Genomic DNA, 21,713 nt, shown 5'->3' with positions numbered 1-21,713 from the left:
ACCACTCAAATCTTCATCCCACCTTCAATTCCACCCTCGGCGGCTGCATCCTCATCATACATAGCCTTTCCCTATGAATATCTTATACCTGCTTCCGTAGCCCTAACATACTCTCACATAGCGTCAATATGGCAAATTCCAAGTACCATCCCCCCCCTCCCAAATCTCACCCTGGCATCTCTTCCGCGCTAAAGCCTTTCACAGATACGAGTATGTCAAGTCATTCGAACAACCCGATGTGTTGCTCCCCAACACATGGATTGTCGTTCGAATTGACGGTCGAGGATTCCATAAGTCCGTTTACTCGTTTATCTATCTCTAAGCTCATTACCTTCGTGGTAATGTGCAACGACCACCCCCGATCCAGTCTCTGACCCCATTCCAGACTCTCCGATCGCTACGGCTTCGTCAAGCCCAACGACCGTCGGGCTCTAGATCTAATGAATGCCGCCGCCGTGGAGGTCATGAAGGAGCTTCCCGATCTATGTCTCGCCTACGGTGTCAGCGACGAGTATAGGTACATTGCACCTCTACCTGCCGCCGAAGCATGGGATTGTACTAACCCCCTTCTTCTAGTTTCGCATTCCACCCCAGCTGCCAATTATTCGAGCGGCGAAGCGCGTGAGTTGCATCATTCCATTCCTCTTCTGAGGGCAGTAGTAAGGCTCATCATCTATTGTTGGATGACTAGCAAACTGGTCACGACCATCGTGTCGACCTTCACAGCATACTACATCTATCTTTGGGGTACATATTTTCCCGATACGCCGCTGCAGCCTGCGGCTCTTCCTTCTTTCGATGGGCGGGCGGTCATGTATCCTAGCTCGAGGATCTTGAGAGATTACATGAGCTGGAGACAGGTGGATTGTGAGTGCAACCCCTCATGTTTGGTCTGGCGGAGTCTTAATGAGTGAGTCAGGTCATATCAACAACCTGTATAATACGACTTTCTGGACCATGGTCCTGCAGGGTGGTATGAGCAACACGGATGCGGAGCAGGAGCTGAAGGTAAGCCCGGTCTCTCGTGGGATGGTGGGTGGCGAGGTTGATGCTTATGGGCATGGCAGGGCACTGTCTCGTCGGATAAGAACGAGATTTTGTTCAAGCGGTTTGGGATCAACTACAACAACGAGGAAGAGATCTATAAGAAGGGCAGTGTGATCTATCGCCAGGTACGTTTCGGTTTCTGTTGTGCATCAAAGTCTTCGGCTAAGTGTCCGCGCAGTATCAACTCGAGGACGCACAGCCCAAATCAGGGACAAGCAATGCAGAGGAAGAGGAGGATATCCCAAGCGCTCCGGCTTCGCGATCTCAGCAGGATAAGATCCGCAAGCTGCGTCGGAAAGCGCAGGTGGTCGTCGACCATGTGGATATCATCAAGGATGAATTCTGGCAGCGTCGGCCATGGATCCTATCGGGCAGGCCGGGGAAATTGCCTACGGAGGCACAATAGGCTGGGTCATGTTTGATAGAGTCAGAAACAATGCGTTGATTGATGTATGTCAAAGCCAAAAAAGAAAAAAAAGTACGAATCCAAGAACCAAGCAACAAGCCATGGGTATCTGTAAGAAGTCTAATCTAAGTATCTATCCCACCTTCCGGGAGGTTTCATTCCGCCGCTTGGGACTTTTTCGACTTTTTCGGTGCCTCATCTGCCGACGCCTCCTCTCGCGTCTTCCTCTTCTTGCTCTCTTTTGGTGTCTTCTTCTCCTCCTTGTTCTTCTTGTCCTTGCGGTCCTTCTTCTCCTTAATCTTCTTCACTTTCACACCAGCCTCCGCATCACCCGTCTGCTCCTGTTCCTGCTCCGTCATCGGCGGCGTAGGATAATCCTCATACTGGGGCCGCGGCGCATCCTCCTCGCCCTCCTTCCGCCGCTTCAACAGCTTCGCGGCAGCCTTCTTCTCGCGTCTGAGCTTCCGATCCGCTCTGCGCGCCTCCCTCTCCTCCTTTCGCTTCTTCTTCTCCTCCCGCTTCACGCGTCTCTCATCCTTGCGCTTCTTCCGCTCCTCTTTCCGGGCCTTTCTCTCCTCTTTCGTCTCTTTCTTCTTCTCCTTGCGCTTCTTCCCATTTTTGTCGTCGTCGTCGCCGCCATCATCCTCATCGTCCCCTTCCCTCTTCCTCTTCCCGTTGGCCCCCTCCCCATCATCCTTGTGTTTTTCGCCCAGAGTCCCCGCAACGACCTCCCCGCGCACGAAGAACCGGTACAGCTCGCTCGTCAGCGCGTTGGGCGTGCGCGCGTCCGCGGGGGTCCGCCGCTCCTCGCCGACCCCCTTCAGCGCATCCTCGAACCCGCGCAGCCACCACTGATTCGTGGGGTCCTTGGTGGTCTTGTTGCCCACGCCCGAGTTGCCCTTCCGGCGGGCGACGAGGATGGGCCGCGTCAGCCCCAGGCCCGAGGTGGCGCCCGGGCGGGCGTTGGGGTTCAGCGGGTTGCCGGGGCCGGACCAGCCCAGTTTGAGGAGGATGGCTTGTGCGTCCATTTCGTGTGGTGTGCTGTGGTGGTGGTGGTGGTATTCAAGCGGACATCTCTTGCGTCCGACGGACGGGTCGAGGGATTTGTTCTTGAGTGATTCGGGGCGTGGGGTTGGGGATGGTTTGGTTGTAATCGAATCACCCAGTAAAGTGAAAACTCGTCTGGGCTGTCGATTATGGTGCGCGGGGTTCTGAGATAGAAAAAGATGAGAGCGATGGGAAGGGACCCAACGAAGATGAGATGCAGAGACGGAGGGAGAATGTGAAGGTGAGAAAAATTATTTGCATTCCGCGCGGATAAGGCCGAGTGATAAGGCTGGCGATTTTGGCAATGTACTAGCTATGTTGTAGCAAGGATGGAACTTTCAACAAGCGAGTCGCGTGGTCTAATGGTTATGATTTCTCGTTCACATCGCAAGAAGTGTTAGCTGGCTTAGCGCCGAGAAGGTTCCCGGTTCGATCCCGGGCGCGACTATTCTTTTTTCTTTTCTTTTTTAGGTGCTTGGTTCGTTTACTGTGCTAGTAGAGGTGAACTCGATTTATGGGTGTTTTTTATTGAGTTGTTTGTTTTGTCTTTTGTGAAGCACGTACGTGATTATGACGGCGATGAGTTCATCCCTTGAAGTTGTGTGGTCGTCATGATCCGGTGGTTGGGTCAGGTGATATATATACTTCCCACGGTGCGGATGAACTGTACGCTGCCCTCATGTCCCTTAGTCGTGTTTGACTACCAACTCGCCTTTAGTTGTATACATGCTCAGGTCTCGCGATGGCATTATATACCTGTATAAAATGGTAGCTAGCTATCACTGGAGTCATTTGAGGGGATCGCTCTCATTAACTACACCTCGAAAACACATTCTGGGATTTTTTGTGTAGGACAATCGTTACATATGTGATGTGAATTTCTATGGAGGTAACTTGATGCGTCGCTTATTTATGCAGAGGACTCTACCTCTCTAATCGTGTGGATGTCGACTCACAAGAAGTGGTTAACTATATTGCCGCCCTGAAGCAGTGGCATCCTCCCGTGTGCACCCTCAGGCCTACCATGGCAGACCTGCATGGCAGCGACCCGATAGTGCGGTCCAAGTCATGCAAAGAAGGCGTCACTAGCCCTCAATGTAGAGGCTGCGCACCCACCGATCCTAGTCCAAGCCTGATGCTCATTCTGCTGGTCGCGGAGGAACAGATATTTCATCCACCGTTCCACACACAGCTGACTATTCGAGCCATGCTCCCTGAGTCTTGAAGATCCTACATAGCACATGATCCTCGGCCGCCTCACAGAAATACCATAATAGACAGGGTCGACCATTGCTCAGAGATTTAGCCCAAGCATGGCATCTAATGGTACCCCAGCAATGGTCCGTCGGCTTCTAGAAAGCAAACCTCCACTGACACACCGTAGCTATATGTAGGTAGCCAGATCCAGTAATCCCACCAGCCCCACACTGCTAGGATAGAATTCCAATATGGCCACACACTGACACAGTCACATCACCATAGCGAGCTTTGCTACACCCACGTCTCCCACAGTCTACATAGAAGCCTCACCAATGAGTACATGTACATGGTGTCACCAAATAAAACCACCACCGTGCACGAGAGCTACGAGCGAGTCATGGCCTCCTCCCCGAAGGTCGGAAGCCCCCATTCTCCTGATTCAGACTCCTTCCCTAGAGTCCGACATTATTCACCGAGCATGCATGGGGTTCTACCGACCACAGCAGCTAGAGGTGAACTAGCTCCCGATCCGAGAATGGATATGCAGACGATGAATGCCCGCATGACACGACTAGTCCCAGTAATCGGTATATCACAGTGTGTGATCATTAGAGGGCCCTGTTATAGGCCTAGGGCCTCTCCGTAGCATGTGCACAATACTGAAGCGTTCCAGCAAGCATCAACAGGATTGGTCATGGTTCTTCTCGACTCAGGCCTGAGATCAGACCTCCTATCCCTCGCTCCGACGGCAGTGGGTTTAGTGGAGCCTCCATTTCTGACAACCCACAAATCAGCCGGAAGGGATTCGGTCGAGTTGGTTGGTCCTGAGTTGATGTTCTCAAAACGACTAGTTTAATGCTAAGGGATGAATGTGTGATTGTGTGTGCGTGAGGGGGTTTTGTGTGAATTGGACTGGAGGAGGCAGATGCAAGGCAGTTTTGCACAGCCGCAGCAGTATAAGACCCCAAGAGACCCCAAGGATTTGCCGAGACTTTCTGTGCAATTTACTCACGAAACGAGGGGCTTGGAACAACAACATTCATTGTCGTCAGTCTGGATGTTTGCCTTTCAGACACAGTGATCCACCCGCCGCTTGTCACCATCAATGATTCGGTGTGGGAGCATTAGTCAAGTCACGCGCTAGTGAGCTAAGTCATCCGGAGCGAGTGGCCGCTTGTCCTTCTCCCAATGCGACTAAATCTATGAGTGAGTGAGTGAGCGAGAGAGAGAGAGAGAGTATGTGTGTGTAGTTCTTTAGAATGCAGCACGAGCATCTCGTACATGCTCTGCTGTGAGAGCAGGAGGTTAATGGGCACCAGAGTTGAGTTAGTGGCCGTTCCAGTTGCTCGCTGAGTCAAGTAGTGATTATCACCGAGTAAAAGCGAGCAATGGGCCAGTCCAAGGAGAAAAGATCCACGTTGTTGGTGTTGAGCTTGGTGGGGGAAAGGGGAATGTGGAAAATAAAAAAAAGGGCCTGGCCCCCAATCCCATTGTGGCTGGTGGTTCCTAGATCGATCACCGTCTGTTCTGAGCGGGCATTAACTGCGACTGGAACGGCAAGAAATCTAGGGAAAACCGATCCATTGAACTTGGCTCAACCGAAAACCTATTCAAGATGATGATACCATCATGAAATCAACAAGGAGCGAAAGAGAGGGCAGAAAGGCAGAAAGGCAGAAAGACAGAAAGACAGAAAGACAGAAAGACAGAAAGACAGAAAGACAGAAAGACACCCACCACCTCGCATGAATTGTGGCAGGTTTGATAGGTTGGGATGCGGCTTGGTAAGGCGCCCAGACCTCGGGGGCGCTCGTTGGACCCTGGAATAGGATCGATAACGATAAAGCAAACTGGAGGCGGCTTTGGGCAGGGTAAACCGGCGCGTATCCATGGCCTCTGATATGGTACCAAACTCTGAAGGCATGTATGCATGCCGCATGAGGGGCTGCAAGGCTGCTTCGAGTTTGTACTCCGTAGTAAAAGGCGAGCCTCGGAAGGGACTGTCTTACTCCCCATGTACAAATAACCTAAAGTAACTTAAATGAATAGGATGATTTACTCCAGGCTCAGGGCTCCATGTAGTTGCCTCGCGTGAGTCCTGTACTGTTCCCAAAAAGGCAGGCAGTACCAAGCTCGGCTCACCAGCTCAGCTCCAGCTGAACATACTCAATCTGACCCCGTCAAGAGCAACTGGAAGACAAACCAACTTGCTTGCTTGCTTGGTTGACCGAGAACACCCAACAAATCACAAGTGCACGGGTGATTTCTCCGGAATTGACTTGTGTGACTCGAGTGGAGACGGATTCATTAATGGTTTTCTATTATTGACCCATTCGCAAGGAAAGTGCAAGAGAAGAAACAGAAACAAAAACCCTGAGGGCGTCCAAGAAGACGATACCATATCGATTCGAGTGCCCCGATACTTTTTTATCAGGACCCGTGGATGGATGTGTGCTTACGCGGCGCGTTGTCGGTGGTAACTTATCAAATTACCTAGTCTAACACATCGCTGAGCTGAAGGATTGACTACGGTAGCCAGCCACTCTTCGCGCCAGGATCGCACTGCAGCAAGCAAGAATTGCCACACACACTCCTTCTTTCACCAGGAAATGCATAATAGCAAGTCGATCTTATGGCTATCCTCTGCAGGAATCCAATGTCTCAGCGCCAGCAGATAGTTTCTTTGGATGACCATTCATCAACCCGAGGGATGAAGGGTGGTTACGTCCTTGTGAAGAAATGGCAAAATCTCATGTCAGAAGCTTGACGAGGGGGCACAAAAGGCTAGATGACCCAAGACATAATGCGTGGTCGAACAAATTTTCTTGGATGATCTTAGTGGGGGCGGGGAACAGGACGAACGTATAGTATTGAACCGTTTAGACTATAGTGACTCCAGTCCGTCCAGCGCATCGCAGCAGCATGCAGCAAACCACCCACCATGGACCCGGGAGTCTGGGAAGCGGTGTAACGATCAACACGGGATAGTCGAGCTTCTAAGCCTTAATTACATCGAGGTCACAAGGCAATTCCCCTCCGTCAATCGGACGCTGACCGGGGGGGGGGGGGGGGACCGGCCCCAAGCGGGCGGATAACGATGGGCTCCAGGCTGTCGACCACGGAGAACAAGAGCAAGAACCTGCATATCTTGCATATGTAAACTGTACGCACTGCCTCCATGCATCGAGCTAAAGCAGCTGCGGCAAACCGGAGGATGAGAGTGGCTTCCAGGCCTGTGCTCCCTGTTTCGCATACTTTAGAATCGTGTGTCTTACTACCCCGGACTGCAGGTCAGGCACCTCTGTGGAAGTTCATGAACCTGTGGTAGGCATAATAAGCTTCCAGGGTTAAGTTAACTTATCTTGTTATCACCTCCCAGGCTCCCACTGACCTGTCCCCTCATCACCCCTCCCTGAAAGACTGGATGTAACCTTAACTAACCCTGTCCGTGAATAAACGACACTAGACACGTCGGGGGAGACTAGAATGACGAGATGCTGAAAGTAAAACTCTAAATCCACACGGGACTTTTGGCCATGGGGTCAACCAAAATCCTTCCATCCTGATCGTCATCATCATTCCTTCGATATATCAGCACCACCGTGCTGGATCGGACTGACGAGTATGAGCCAATTCCCCAGCAGAGCCCCTTCCCGAGCATGTTGTAAGTTGCCACTTGAAACGTGAACCCGAGCAAATCCTCGCTAAGAATGGGGAAGCTGAGAGATCGACCCTGGTCTCCAGCTCGGAAGCGGATGCACGCAATGCCGTATGCGCGTATGGACTAGGCTGATTCTCAATTCTGGCTGACAACCGTAGAAAAATCTCAATCCTGTACGGTACGGAGTAGACTAGCCCAGTCAGTGAGTTAGTGGGTACATAGTTGGCGTCTCTTTTGGCTCGGGCGCTACGCTACGGGCGAAAGCTGGCAGAGGGAGAGAGAGAGAAGCCCACGGCCGGAGCTGCGAGTCGAATCCTTCACCCAGCGATTTGGTAGACTAAATACCGCGGTTTTGTCTGACGCCGCTGGCTTGGCCTGCCTGAGAATGCTGGCACCCCACCGCCAATCGGCCGGAGATATTGTTGCGCGTAGTGTCAGTGGCCCAGTGGTCCAGTTGCCCGAAGTGGCTCACAGGGAAACTTTCCTTTATTCAACTAAGTGTGGGAGACGGTCCGCATCCCGCCCGGAAGTCACTTTGCCTAAAGTTCTTTGGGGAAAGGGAAGGGAGGAGCCTGGAGGGAAAAGACCCATCCACGGTTCAATCGATGTGTTCTATTTCTCGATCCATCTCTCTGAGAGTCTGAATCCATCCATTTATCTGCCCACTGCATGCTTCCCTTCGGCCCTGGGTAACCTTTTCCCATCATTTCTTTTTTTTTTTCTTTCTTTTCTTTTTTTGTTGTTGTTGTTTTTGTGTTTCTCTATTTTCTTCTTCATTCTCTAGTTTCTTCTTTTCTCTTTCAATGTTCTCTTTCCGGCTCTCTCTCTTTTGATTTCTTCCCCCTTTCTTTGTTTCCCACTCCATTTCATCCCCTAATGTTATACTTTTATGGCGGCCGTTGGGAACGCTTCCTCCAAACCATGGTACACCTTCAATAATCCCGCGCTAGTCTACTGGTGATACCAGGAAGGACGGGGGCTGAATTCTCCGCCGAGTATGCTCACATCGTAGCTAGATAGATCGAGCTTGGCCGTTACATGCTACCACTCACACCACTTGACCCGAAACCGCCCTGTCACCAACACCTGGCGCGAAATGCTTTGTGGAATGTTTGTCCTTGGCTGTTGATGTAGGGCGCGGACAATGTGGTTCGCGTAGGTTTGGAAGTATGTGTATCTTATAGTCGCCGAGATAGATTTTTCTTTTTCTCGTACAGATGCTCCAAGGGGGGAAAAGGAAAAAAAAAGAAAGAAGAAAAAAAGAAAAAAAGAGAAAAAAAAAAGAAATAAAGAAACTAACCAAATTATCAAAGGGAGGGGCATGGATAAAAATGGTAAAAGAAGCAGGCGCTAAAAGATCCGCCTAAAAACAGTGGGTTCAGCGTCTATGCTGGAAAGGGAACCAGAATGACCAGCATGTGGTGTGGCAGGGCCTTGAAAAAGTATGTTAGTTGGTGCCGTTGAGTCGGTATGGCCAATACACATGCGAGCATGGTACACTGCCAGGACCGTGTGCATATCCCATCAAGATGATTGCCTCGTGCATCTAGGAGAAATTAAGATCGAGCCGGGCCCGACTCCTCGGTAGTGTTTCTACCCTTATGAGCATGATGAAGATGAAGGTGGTGGTGGTGGTGGTAATGATGATGGTGATAATGATGGTGATCATAAGGTGTAGTCTAAGGCTGATTGTCCTCGGCTTACCCACAGCTGAGCCTCCAAAGTGTAAGTATATATACTCGTAGCAAAGTGGTTTCTAAGGTATCCATGATCTAACTAGTCCATCTCGTTTACTTGCAAAAAAAAAAAAAAGCTCTCCGGGTCCCATAACTACTAGAGCAGCCCCTGTACCATGGTTGATAGAGGGGCTTTACTCTGGGGAATAACCAATGAATGCTGGAGGTTCCTCCTTAGTCATGGCCAGCCCCGACACATCCTCACCCCATTATCCATCATGGATCGTTCTTCTCGGTTCGGAGTCGATTCTGGTTAGTGACTGACTGAGTGCTAAGTTAGATATCGACGTACTAAGTAAGCACTGTACAGACACACATACACAACTTACTATAAGTTACTGTTACTAAGTAACTACTCCATACCTTACATACCAACATCATAGTACAGCTACTTAGTTATAGTACTCTTCTTCTTCTTACTTGCTGTATGGATGGATACTAAGCCTCTCTCCTGCAACGGCTATCCAGCAGAATTAAACAAACGAATGATTCATCGTATGTCGCCCTAACATCTGAAATCATTCTAGCGATTCTCAGGCTTTCCACTGCAACCGCGCGCACTCCCTCCCTCCCCCCCGCCTTCGCGCCCGTGGGCCCAACGGGAATGACAAGACAGCGGCTGTAACAACCTTAAAGCCAGGGTTGTTGCTTGCTTCGGCCTTTTCCCTTTCATCCTCATCTCCATCGTCAACTCTTTTCCTGCTCTGATCTGATCTGATCGGATCTGTTGTGTTGTGTTGTGTTGTGTTGTGTTGCGTTCTGTTTCCTTTTCCCTTTGCTGTTTCCACCTCCTCTCTTTGCTTTTTACTACTTCTTGACCCCCGTTCTTCCGTGTCTTGAGTATTCTTGAGCTTCTCCTCCTTTCCCTTTCCCTCCCCCCCAGCTCGTTACAATTGATCCCGCTCGGGACAGTTTGGTCCTTTAAATCCCACAGTTAGTGGCTTCGGACGAACAGAGATTAGTGACGGTCCTCGACTTTCATACCATACCAAAGGGCCCCGTGACCGCCATTCTTATTCTAATTCTCATTCTCATTGTTCCTCGATTGTCCATCGTCATCCTCCTCGTCCTCCTCGTCCTCCTCGTCCTCCTTCTCTTCTTCAGGTTGTGGTGTTCCTCGACGAACCTTCAGCCAAACTACGCGGGGACTGCATCAGAGACATCATTTTCCTCTTTGGTCTCGTTCTGTTGGTCCAGATCAAATAGAATCGATTGCAAATCAATTGATCCCCGCATGTGCGTGTGTGCCTGCTGTGGGACTGGATGTTGGAGATTCTGCTAGCCTTCTGTCATTTTTCCCTAGTCAAATTTTCCTTTACATTTCCTGCCTTGCACAATTTCCTCACCCTTTCCAATCTCTTGTTATTCATTTCGGTCAACGAACGGCCTACCGCCCGCTCTGCCCCTCTTTGGTGGATCTGTATACTCTGAGATCAATTTTTACCTGCTTTGATCTTCCTCATTACTACCCTATGTACACTCTGACCGTCGAACTATATTTTCTACTTCCAGTCCACATACAACTGGTGGGTTAACATCAGCTGTTCTTGGCCGTTGCTGCCCCTAACCAGGATTCTCTGCGTGCAACTCACTCGTACGCCGTCTGCACCAACTGAGAGAGGCCTCCTTCTGACGATCTTCCCTCTCCTGGCCTCTACAGCCTATTCGGTCTACCTGGATATTCGGGAAGGAACAGGCTGTACACCATTCGACCACTATGGCATCGCCTACTCGCAACTATTATACTTCTCCAGCAACGGACCCCGCTGAGATAGCTCGCTCTAGGCAAAACTCAGATGTGATGGAGATTTACGGCATCACAGACCGCGAAAATCTAGAGCATAGTGCCGCCGATAGTGATGCTGCCAACCGCAATGGGTCTCCGAGCATGAGTAGTACTTTCAGCAAGTAACGCTCCCCATTCCTTCTTCCAATCTGATTGAAAATCTGCCACAATTAAGTGACTAATCTCCGAGCACGGTCATTCCGTGGCTCTCTGTGGTCTAGGCTCTCACAGAATTACCCCCCCTATGAAGAAAATGGCAGAATGTATCATGGTTTCCGGAAAGGAGTCTACATGTTACCATGCGATGAGCAGGAGCAGGACCGCCTCGACATCTTCCACAAGCTGTTCACGGAAGCGCGAAAGTCGGACGGTCTGATTTACGCCCCGCACCCGCCGAATGGACGGTTTTTAGACCTGGGCTGCGGAACGGGTATCTGGGCCATTGATGTGGCACATAAGTATCCAAAGGCCCATGTGGTTGGAGTTGACCTTGCGCAAATACAGCCTGACAATCACCCTGAAAACTGTCATTTCTTTGCACCATTCGATTTTGAGAGTCCCTGGGCCATGGGTGAGGATTCCTGGGACCTAATTCATCTGCAAATGGGCTGTGGCAGCGTTGTGGGCTGGCCAAACCTCTATCAGAAGATCTTCGCCCACCTTGCACCGGGCGCTTGGTTCGAGCAGGTGGAGATCGATTTTGAACCACGCTGCAACAACCGTCCTTTGGAGAAATTGGCTATGTGGCACTGGTATCAATACCTGAAGCAAGCAACACAGGATACGATGCGTCCAATCGCACACAATTCTCACGAGACAATTAAGCAACTCGAGGAAGCCGGTTTTACGCAAATCAACCATCAAATCGTGGGCCTACCGCTAAACCCTTGGATCCCTGATAAGCACGAGAGCAAGGTCGCCCGGTGGTACAATCTGGCAATCTCGGAGAGTATTGAGTCTCTCAGTCTGGCACCATTCAGCCGTGTCTTTCAATGGCCGGTGGAAAAGATCAGGCGCATCTCCGAGGAGGTGAAATCCGAAGCCTTTAACCCAGACATCCATGCTTGGAACCTCTTACATATCTACCAAGCGCGAAAGCCCCTCCCCAATTGACATTGCTGTGTTGATGGCCAATGCAGGACTGGCTCAAATAACGTACGCCGATCTTGAATCTTGCGTGCGGTTCTCGACATGGACGGCGGTGTATGACACCGCCTACGGCATCTCTGTTCTCTGCTCCTTTGCGGGGTGTTGTAGTAGAGTCATGTATTGGCCCGTCCTTTCCCTGCATCTCCCGGCCTGTGTGGGCATGCATCTCTGCAGCGCAATTGGGGTGGTTGACTTGACAGCATCAGACTGTCTCTCAGCCTCGCAATGAAGTTCGTGAGCGGCTCATCAATACAGTATTTCGGTTGCGCCCCGTGTTGGTCCCTGTTCAATGCCAACGGAACGGAATGCATCCCTAGGATCAATGCACAATGCAAGGAAGATCTATCCTACCTGCATTTCCGGCTCGCAGAGGCGGTGCAACACATCAAATCCTTTGGCAGCATACCTGCCGAGAGTCTTTCCGTGACATCTTCCAATGGATGCCGCTGCAGCCCGGGATCTTAGACAAGGAAAGGCCAAAGGCCTGATTGAATGTCTCGCATCCATTATGGATGCTAGTGTGATGCGAGTTCTATGGGTCATGCCCGTGGCCGATTTGAGGGTCCGAGCGTCTGTAGAATATTCAAGGAATAGTTTACCGACACCCACTGGTCCAAGCATTGAAGGCAATACTTCAATTTTGATTACGGGAACCCCTTGACAAAGCTAGGAGCCGCGACCATGCGGAGCACTTTCTGAATCATGCTCTTGGCAATTAAGGAAGAAAGGCATCCAAGGGAACGATGAACCATTTCTCTGTGAGGAGCTTATCAAGTCTTCTTTCTTTCAACCCAGAAACTCCCCTCAATCAACTCCGTAAGTATACCGAGTGCCAGATCCTTGCTTTTTCGCCAAACGCCCAGCGGTCTTCAAAGAAAAACCTAGCTGACATGCTATGATATAGTGAAGCACAAACAAAAGTGACCTACGAATCCATGGCATGGTATGCGACACAAGGGAATAGGAGCGCAAGGTGGGATGGTCAGCGCCGCCGGCCTTTTTGACCTCGTGCAGTACCATTTTTACCGCTTGCAGTGCTTTCCTTCTCTCCCTCACTATTCGCGTTCATCCATTCTCGACCTGCACCCGGACTGCGTCGCCTCATTGTGCCTGGGCCGACAGCTACGATCTCTTCTTCGCTTTCGCTATCGGAGATGTCGAGCAGGACAGGCATCCGGAACGATGTGATTTCCTCCTCGTCAGTGCCGGATTTAATAGGCTCAATGGTGAGCACATCGGGAACTTCGTCTTCCTGATCGAGACGACGTTGGTGGATTTCTTCTGCTGGGTGAATGTCGAACTCGTCTTCGCGTTCGACGTATTCCACATTCTCTTCGACCTCACCAAAATCAGGCGCCAGCGCTGACCATTTCTGGGGAGTCACTATTGACCAAGTATAGATGCAACCGGATTCCAGACCACAAGCTACAACCATCGGGCGACCAGGATGCCACTCCACCACCCCCAGCTCCTCCCGGGGACCCTCCAGGATCTTGACCAAAGACCCGTGACTCCGTTCCCATACGTAGATGTCGGGGTTCATGAATGTGGATGCCGTCACAAATTCACCAGTCGAGGAGAAAGTGACGTGGTTCCAGCTCAATCGATTGACTACATCCTGGAACTTGTGTTCCACCTGGAGCTTGATGTTGCTGGGCTCTAAATCAATACCGAGCTGCGAGAGGTCCGGCATGAGAATCGTGCGTATGACGCGATCGGAGCTGTTCACCAACAGGTCCCTGCCATTGCTTGCTAGACGAAGTAGAATCACTACTCCATTGCACAGACGAGTAGAATGGATAGTGGTGCACGTCTGGGTCTCTATGATGTTGATCCAGCCCTTCGACGTGCCTGCTATTATATGATTTCCTAGGGCGGTGAAGATGGTCACACAGGTCGAGTGCTTCGCATCTTGTGCAGCTTGTTTAGCAGCAGCCGCGGCGTCAAGCTCCTCGCCTTTAGCGGGAGGTGGACGGAAAGGCGCAGAAGGGAGAATGCGCTTGACAGGTTTGGAGGAGGAGACATCGACAAGAACGGGCTGATCCTCGAACAGAGAGGCGACAAAGAGCAAACTGCATGAACAGGGATATTAGTCAACAATGCGATATGAATTGACCGAGGAGTCTCGTACTGGTTGTAAGGATGAAGTTCGGCGATATATACAGGCGCCTCGAAGCGAACGGTGCGAACTCGGGAACCATCTTTCAGATCCCACAAGATACATTTCCAGTCCTGAGAGGAGCTTAAAAGATATCTACCGTCTCTTGACCAACTAAGTACTCCCAATCAAATTAGTTCATTTTGTCCAAACCGCGCAGACGAGAAAAGTTCCGTACCTCAGCGATTGGATCTGTCTGGTATGACCGCGTAGCTTGCGTGCTACCCCATTGGTTTCCACGTCAAAAATCACCACCGTACCGTCCACCTAAGGCCGAAGATTACTATAATGGTTTGAAAGAAACACGCGACTTGCGGTATGTTTGTGATGAAGACCAACCCGACCGGATGCCAAATAATCTCCCTTGCGGTTAAATCGCAGACACGTAGCATGGCCGCTTCCTGTAAAAGTCAGCTCTAGAATCGAGAAGTAGTATCCAGGGCGAAACATACTAAGTTTTTCCGATAACGTGTCTGGATAGTCCTGGGCGAGGACAAAGGGATCAATGAGAGACAAATTCATAGCGTACGTAGTGTGGAACGACCGAGGCGCGGCTCAGAGACCAATGATGGTATCTAGAGCGTCAGGCAAGGGAAATATGAGAAGCGATCCCAGCCTGCAGAGAAAGGCCGGGAGAAGATTGCGAAAGTGACCATGCAGGATTGCCAAGGTTGCTAATTGTTATTCACCAAGCAAGCGGGGAGGAGAGGGGAGATGGAGGGGAGCGACCGAGATCTTTTGTATTCGTATTTCAAATGGAAGAGGCAGCAAAACAGCAGAAAGATAGACGGCGGGTGGCGGGCGGTGAGAAAGGGTCCTTTGAAGTGAGGGCGGCTGACTCCACTTTTATTTCACAGTAAGCAAGCTGGTTGGCCACCACCTCACTTCCTGGGTTTAGTGTGAATGAGTTATAAAGCCGGGTGAGTTAGCGCGACGAGGTGCGGCTCAGAAAACTCGTTGCCCCATTGCCGACTAACCTGACGTCCATCCATCTCCCTTCCATCACCTCGACACGCCCTCCCCCCATCACATCCACCCCCACGACCATCGCGTTTTGCATCGCGATATCACTTATACGCCACTGAGATATCGCCAAGCACGATCGCGCTCCTCTCCTCCTCGCCCTTTTTCGAGCCTTCGCACAGTCGGTGGATCTAGGTCGCAGGCGCCCTCGTGGCAAGGGCTGCCAGAGGCCTCAGCCGGCCAGCTCGCTTTCTCCTCCTCCTTCCTCCTCCCTCAACGTCCCTCTCATCATCGCCGTATCTCTGTCGAGAAAGGTTGCAAGCACAGCTTCCTTTATTCCTACGACTTCGCCCCCTCACGTCTTTGCGCGACCACCACGTCTCGAACCCCCGTTGACCGACTGACGCAACGCACCGCTTATTAAAAGAACACCTCACCGCGACAACCGTCATCATGGCGAACGTTTACTTCCCATATTCCAAGGCGCCTTTGCGCACCATCAAAGAAATTCAGTTTGGTCTTTTCTCCCCGGAGGAGATCAAACGGATGAGCGTGGTTCATGTTGAATACCCGGAGACGATGGTTTGTTCTTCTCGGTGTTCCTTCAAAGCACGAAGCGGCAGCGGGTGGCGCTAACGCGGGAAACACTTCCCAACAGGATGAACAACGGCAACGTCCGCGCACAAAGGGCTTGAACGACCCCCGCCTCGGAACGATCGACCGACAATGGAATTGCGAGACTTGCGAGGAAGGTCAAAAAGAATGCCCCGGGCACTTCGGGCACATCGAGCTGGCGACTCCCGTTTATCATATTGGTATGTTGACCGGCAAACACTACAACCCATATCAAAGGCTGCGCATACTAACTCTTCGCTTTTGCGTCTTTCAGGTTTCTTGACTAAAATCAAGAAGCTCCTTGAGACGGTCTGCCACAACTGTGGCAAGATCAAGGCCAATACGGTTAGTCATCCCTTTAGGGATGGCAAATCTACTACGGCGGTTTTGCTAACTTGAGACACCAGTCCGATTCTAAGTTTCTAGAAGCCCTGCGCATGAGGGACCCCAAGAAACGATTCGATGCCATCTGGCGCCTCTCCAAAGATGTGCTGATCTGCGAAGCCGACCCTCCTCCGGATGATGAGGATCCTTTCTCGAAAGAGAGCTCCAAGCCTTCGCGGATGCATGGTGGATGTGGTAACGCGCAGCCTACCATTCGCAAGGAGGGTATCACGCTCGTCGGCACTTGGAAGCCCAACAAGATGATGGACGAGATGGATATGCAACAACCCGAGAAGAAGACCATTACCCCTCTTATGGCTCTGAATGTCTTTCGCAGCATCACCCACGAAGATACCCGCATCATGGGCTTGAGCAACGATTATGCTCGTCCTGAGTGGATGATTATCACAGTCCTTCCAGTCCCCCCTCCGCCGGTCCGTCCTAGTGTGCTTGTCGGCGGTAGCACCAGTGGCCAGCGCGGTGAGGATGACTTGACTTACAAGCTTGCTGAAATCGTTCGAGCGAACCAGAATGTTCAACGCTGTGAGCAAGAAGGTGCTCCCGAGCACGTGGTGCGCGAATTCGAGTCTCTCTTGCAGTATCACGTCGCCACCTACATGGACAACGATATTGCGGGTCAGCCGAAGGCCATGCAGAAGTCCAACCGTCCAGTCAAGGCTATCCGCAGTCGTCTAAAGGGTAAAGAAGGTCGTCTTAGACAGAATTTGATGGGCAAGCGTGTCGACTTCTCTGCCCGTACCGTCATTACCGGTGATCCGAACCTGTCACTCGAAGAGGTCGGTGTGCCGAAGAGTATTGCAAAGACATTGACATACCCGGAGGTCGTGACCCCATACAACATCGAGAAACTGCAGCAGCTTGTACAGAACGGGCCGAACGAGCACCCTGGAGCCAGGTATATCGTTAGAGACAATGGCGAACGCATTGATCTTCGCCATGCTCGGAGAGCGGGAGGTCAGCAGTTGTTGTATGGGTGGAAGGTAGAACGCCATCTTATGGATGGTGATGTGATTCTATTCAACCGTCAGCCATCTCTGCACAAGGAATCCATGATGGGTCACCGCGTTCGTGTCATGCCGTATTCGACTTTCCGCATGAACTTGTCTGTGACGTCCCCCTACAACGCTGATTTCGATGGTGATGAAATGAACTTGCACGTCCCGCAATCTGAGGAATCGCGCGCCGAGCTCAGCCAGCTCGCACTGGTGCCGATGAATATTGTTTCCCCCCAGCGAAACGGCCCACTTATGGGTATCGTGCAGGATACTCTTTGCGGTATTTATAAGATTTGCCGACGTGATGTCTTCCTGACGAAGGATCAGGTCATGAATCTGATGATGTGGGTGCCCGACTGGGATGGTGTTATTCCTCCCCCAGCTATCTTGAAACCCAGACCCCGGTGGACTGGAAAGCAGATGATCAGTATGGCCCTGCCTCCTGGCCTGAACCTTCTACGTGTGGACAAGGACAGCTCGCCATTGGCGGAGAAATTCTCTCCCTTGGCTGATGGTGGTCTCCTCATCCACGGAGGACAGTTGATGTATGGTATGTTTTCCAAGAAGACTGTCGGAGCCAGCGGTGGCGGTGTCATCCACACCATTTTCAACGAAAACGGGCCTTGGGCTGCTGTGGGTTTCTTTAACGGTGCTCAAAGAATTGTCAACTACTGGTTGCTACACAACGGTTTCAGTATCGGTATTGGTGACACCATTCCTGACGAGTTAACAATTCAGCGCATTGAGAACTGTGTGAAGAACCGCAAGAAGGAGGTTGAGGAAATCACTGCCAGCGCCACCGACAACACGCTCGAGCCTCTACCCGGTATGAACGTCCGTGAGACTTTTGAGAGCAAAGTCTCGCGTGCTCTGAACAATGCTCGTGATGAAGCTGGTAGCGAGACGGAGAAGAGTTTGAAGGATCTGAATAATGCCATTCAGATGGCTCGTTCCGGATCCAAGGGTTCAACCATTAACATTTCTCAGATGACTGCTGTTGTGGGACAACAGTCCGTCGAGGGCAAGCGTATTCCTTTTGGTTTCAAGTATCGGACTTTGCCACATTTCACGAAGGATGACTATTCTCCCGAGTCTCGTGGTTTTGTCGAGAATTCCTACTTGCGTGGGTTGACCCCGACCGAGTTCTTCTTCCACGCTATGGCTGGTCGTGAGGGTTTGATCGATACTGCCGTCAAGACTGCTGAAACCGGTTACATCCAGCGTAAGCTGGTCAAGGCGCTTGAAGAGGTTATGGTCAAGTACGATGGTACTGTCCGTAACTCTCTGGGTGACATCATCCAGTTCATCTATGGAGAGGATGGTTTGGATGGTGCCCACATTGAAAACCAACGTGTTGATGTCATCAGGTGCTCGGACGACAAGTTCCGCGATCGTTTCCGCGTGGATCTCATGGATCCTGAGCGGAGCCTCGGACCGGAGGTTTTGGAACAAGCCAATGAGATTGCGGGTGATGTTGAAGTCCAGAGACATCTGGATGAAGAATGGGAACAGCTTCTCAAGGATCGTGCATTCTTGCGCACCGTGGCCAAGGAAGACGATGAGATGATGCAACTTCCGATCAACGTGCTACGTATTCTCGAGACGGCTAGATCCACCTTCAAGATCCGTGATGGGGCCATTAGTGACCTGCACCCCGCGGAAGTCATTCCCCAGGTTCGCGCTCTTCTGGATCGCCTGCTAGTTGTGCGTGGTGATGATGTTATCTCGCGCGAGGCTCAAGAGAGTGCGACGATGCTCTTCAAGGCTCAGCTTCGCAGCCGTCTTGCATTCAGACGACTGGTCACTGAGTACTCCCTGAACAAACTTGCGTTCCAGCATGTCATTGGAGCTATCGAGATGAGATTCGCCAAGGCTGGTGCTAATCCTGGCGAGATGGTTGGTGTGCTTGCGGCTCAGTCTATTGGTGAACCTGCTACGCAGATGACTTTGAACACTTTCCATTTTGCTGGTGTTTCATCCAAGAACGTCACCCTCGGTGTCCCGCGTCTAAAGGAAATTTTGAACGTTGCTACCAACATTAAGACGCCTTCCATGACGGTCTACCAGGAAGCCGGAAACACGTTCAACAAGGAGAGTGCGAAGCAGCTTCGTAGTGCTGTCGAGCATACCAGCTTGCGATCCGTCACCGAGGCTACCGAGATCTACTATGATCCGGACATTCAAACCACTGTCATCGAAAACGATCGGGATATGGTGGAGTCTTACTTCATCATTCCCGAGGATGTCACGGACGACATGTCCCGTCAGTCCAAGTGGTTGCTTCGTATCATCCTCAGTCGCCCTAAGCTTCTCGATAAGGGGCTTACTGTTCAGGACGTTGCCTCCAAGATTAAGGCCGCTTATCCCAAGGATATCGCTGTTCTGTTTAGTGATAACAACGCAGACGAGCAGGTTATCCGTATCCGTCAGATCCAGGATTACAAGGAAGACGAGGAAGATGACGACATCGAATACGATGTCACGCTCAAGAAACTTGAGCAGCATCTTCTGGACACCCTGACCCTCCGTGGCGTTCCTGGAGTGGAGCGAGCGTTCATTAATGAGAAGAGCAAGGTTCGCGTCCTGGAAGACGGTTCGCTCTTTGCTAGCAAGTCCGACCCGCTCTGCAAGGAATGGGTTCTTGAAACCAGCGGTTCGTCACTTGGTGAGGTTCTGGCAATCCCTGGTGTCGACGCCTCTCGCACATATTCCAACCAGTTCATTGAGGTCTTCGAAGTGTTTGGTATCGAGGCCGCTCGTACTGCTGTGCTTCGTGAGTTGACCCAGGTGCTGGCGTTCGACGGCTCTTATGTCAACCACCGTCACTTGGCGCTGCTGGTTGATGTTATGACTGTCCGTGGTTATCTGACTCCGGTCACCCGTCACGGTATTAACCGCGCTGACAATGGTGCTCTGATGCGTTGTTCGTTCGAAGAGACTGTGGAAATTTTGTTGGAGGCTGCCGCTTTCGGTGAGCTCGATGACTGCCGTGGTGTGTCGGAGAACTTGATTCTGGGACAGATGGCACCTGCTGGTACTGGAGAGTTCGACATTTACCTTGACCAGAACCTTCTCAACACCGTGGTGTCAGACAATGCCCGCCACGGCGTGATGGGAGCCGTTGGTGCCAAGGATGCGATCTTCTCGGATGGCGCTGCTACGCAGTATGATACTGGTTCGCCCATGCAGGCCAGTGCCTACATTGGCTCGCCCGATCCGGAATCGAACTTCTCCCCAATTCGTCAGGCAGGCGCCGAAACCCCGGGTGGTTTCACTGAATACCAGCCCAGTGGCGGCTTTGGAGGTGGTTTCAGCCCGGCGGCCACGAGTCCAGCTGGCTACTCCCCCAGCAGTCCGTTCAGCGCGAACCCGACTTCACCTGGATACTCTCCTACGTCGAGCTACTCGCCTACCTCTCCAGGTATGGCTATGACCAGCCCCCGCTTCATGACATCTCCTGGATTCTCCCCGGCCAGTCCTTCATTTGCCCCAACTTCGCCGGCCTACTCTCCTACGTCGCCGGCGTACGGGCAAGCCTCTCCTACGTCGCCTTCCTATTCGCCGACCTCGCCTGGGTTCTCACCGACGTCCCCGAACTACAGTCCTACGTCTCCCAGCTTCAGTCCAGCGTCGCCGGCGTTCAGCCCTACTTCTCCAAGCTACAGCCCGACCAGTCCTGCCGTTGGTGGTGCCCGACACCTGTCACCTACCTCACCCACCTCTCCCAAGTACACCCCAACATCGCCTGGATGGTCTCCCACGAGTCCTCAGACATACTCTCCAACGTCTCCCAACTTTGCCGGCTCGCCGACGTCTCCTGGTGGACCTACTTCCCCAGGCTACAGCCCGACGTCGCCGGCTTTCAGCCCTACGTAAGTGTCTCCCCCCTCAGACAAGGTACAACAAGGTACTAATCTGCAATGCAGGTCTCCACGCCAGTAAAGTTCGAGCTTTCGTGACGTGTCTCCTTACGACTTTCGCTGTATCATTGTATTATCACCTCATCCTGACAAGTTGGAAAGGGAGAAAAGAAACGAAAAAAAACATCTTGCATTGTATGTTGCGGAATTGGTTGGTTATATCATGCCGAAATCTGGGCGTTTGCAGCCTGCTTCTCTTTCCCATTCCCATTCTGAATGTATGTTCTTTTTCTTCTTGCACACCAGCCTGCAGGTTTATTACCCTTATTCAATACTAGTTTTCCTACAACCAATCCAGCCTGCTAAAATTGCGAATGGGTTTTGTGGGTCTGGTTTCATGCTTCCTTGTTTTGTTTCCCTTTTTTGTGTGCATTTGAAATACCAAGCGTTTAGACCAGACTATGCTCATGCATCATGACTTGATCATGAGGAATGAGTAGGTTTACAGAGAAATGTCTCTTTTCGCGTGAAATTGCATGGAGGATGATTCTTTCGTTGCTTTCAATTGCTGCGTGTATTTGCTGCTCTTACTGCGATCAATGGCCCGGCTTTGCCCCTGTAGGCCCCTGTACACGGACATACGAATGCGGACGGGGGGCATTGATTTGGAAGAGCTTATGACCTA

At 51.4% G+C, this 21,713-nt stretch overlaps 5 protein-coding genes and 1 non-coding gene across 6 annotated transcripts; 4 read left to right on the top strand and 2 right to left on the bottom strand.

Moving 5' to 3' along the window:
• Positions 1–27: 27 nt before the first annotated feature.
• On the top strand, positions 28–1,519 carry BO72DRAFT_448455 (tRNA guanylyltransferase). The gene is made up of 8 exons (XM_040944793.1): positions 28–142; positions 205–294; positions 386–517; positions 577–621; positions 692–867; positions 920–1,008; positions 1,068–1,172; positions 1,226–1,519. Exons 1-8 carry the CDS (start codon positions 129–131, stop codon positions 1,451–1,453), a joined length of 879 nt encoding a protein of 292 aa, XP_040800774.1. The 5' UTR covers positions 28–128; the 3' UTR covers positions 1,454–1,519.
• On the bottom strand, positions 1,500–2,729 carry BO72DRAFT_448454 (uncharacterized protein). Its single transcript, XM_040944792.1, has one exon. The coding sequence runs from the start codon at positions 2,479–2,481 to the stop codon at positions 1,609–1,611; it is 873 nt and encodes a 290-aa protein (XP_040800773.1). The 5' UTR covers positions 2,482–2,729; the 3' UTR covers positions 1,500–1,608.
• A 119-nt stretch (positions 2,730–2,848) lies between these two features.
• On the top strand, positions 2,849–2,948 carry BO72DRAFT_t153. Its single transcript has one exon. It is a non-coding gene; the product is annotated as a tRNA-Val (tRNA).
• Positions 2,949–10,671: 7,723 nt separating this feature from the next.
• On the top strand, positions 10,672–12,185 carry BO72DRAFT_120278 (class I SAM-dependent methyltransferase). The gene is made up of 2 exons (XM_040939006.1): positions 10,672–11,005; positions 11,105–12,185. The coding sequence occupies exons 1-2, from the start codon at positions 10,815–10,817 to the stop codon at positions 11,994–11,996; spliced, it is 1,083 nt and encodes a 360-aa protein (XP_040800772.1). The 5' UTR covers positions 10,672–10,814; the 3' UTR covers positions 11,997–12,185.
• A 780-nt stretch (positions 12,186–12,965) lies between these two features.
• Positions 12,966–14,924, bottom strand: BO72DRAFT_448452 (Set1-mediated histone H3-K4 methylation subunit Swd1). The gene is made up of 5 exons (XM_040944791.1): positions 14,643–14,924; positions 14,530–14,591; positions 14,369–14,457; positions 14,164–14,304; positions 12,966–14,104 (listed from the first exon to the last, which is right to left on the bottom strand). Exons 1-5 carry the CDS (start codon positions 14,710–14,712, stop codon positions 13,015–13,017), a joined length of 1,452 nt encoding a protein of 483 aa, XP_040800771.1. The 5' UTR covers positions 14,713–14,924; the 3' UTR covers positions 12,966–13,014.
• A 239-nt stretch (positions 14,925–15,163) lies between these two features.
• On the top strand, positions 15,164–21,571 carry BO72DRAFT_448450 (DNA-directed RNA polymerase II core subunit RPO21). Its single transcript, XM_040944790.1, has 5 exons — positions 15,164–15,735; positions 15,812–15,968; positions 16,043–16,113; positions 16,176–21,040; positions 21,095–21,571. The coding sequence occupies exons 1-5, from the start codon at positions 15,607–15,609 to the stop codon at positions 21,108–21,110; spliced, it is 5,238 nt and encodes a 1,745-aa protein (XP_040800770.1). The 5' UTR covers positions 15,164–15,606; the 3' UTR covers positions 21,111–21,571.
• The last annotated feature ends 142 nt before the right edge of the window (positions 21,572–21,713 follow it).

Source organism: Aspergillus fijiensis (genome assembly GCF_003184825.1).
Source record: "Aspergillus fijiensis CBS 313.89 unplaced genomic scaffold BO72scaffold_26, whole genome shotgun sequence".
In the NCBI taxonomy this organism is placed as follows: Eukaryota; Fungi; Ascomycota; class Eurotiomycetes; order Eurotiales; family Aspergillaceae; genus Aspergillus; species Aspergillus fijiensis.
Note: the sequence above shows the minus strand (reverse complement) of the source record. Positions and strands in the feature narration are given on the sequence as shown.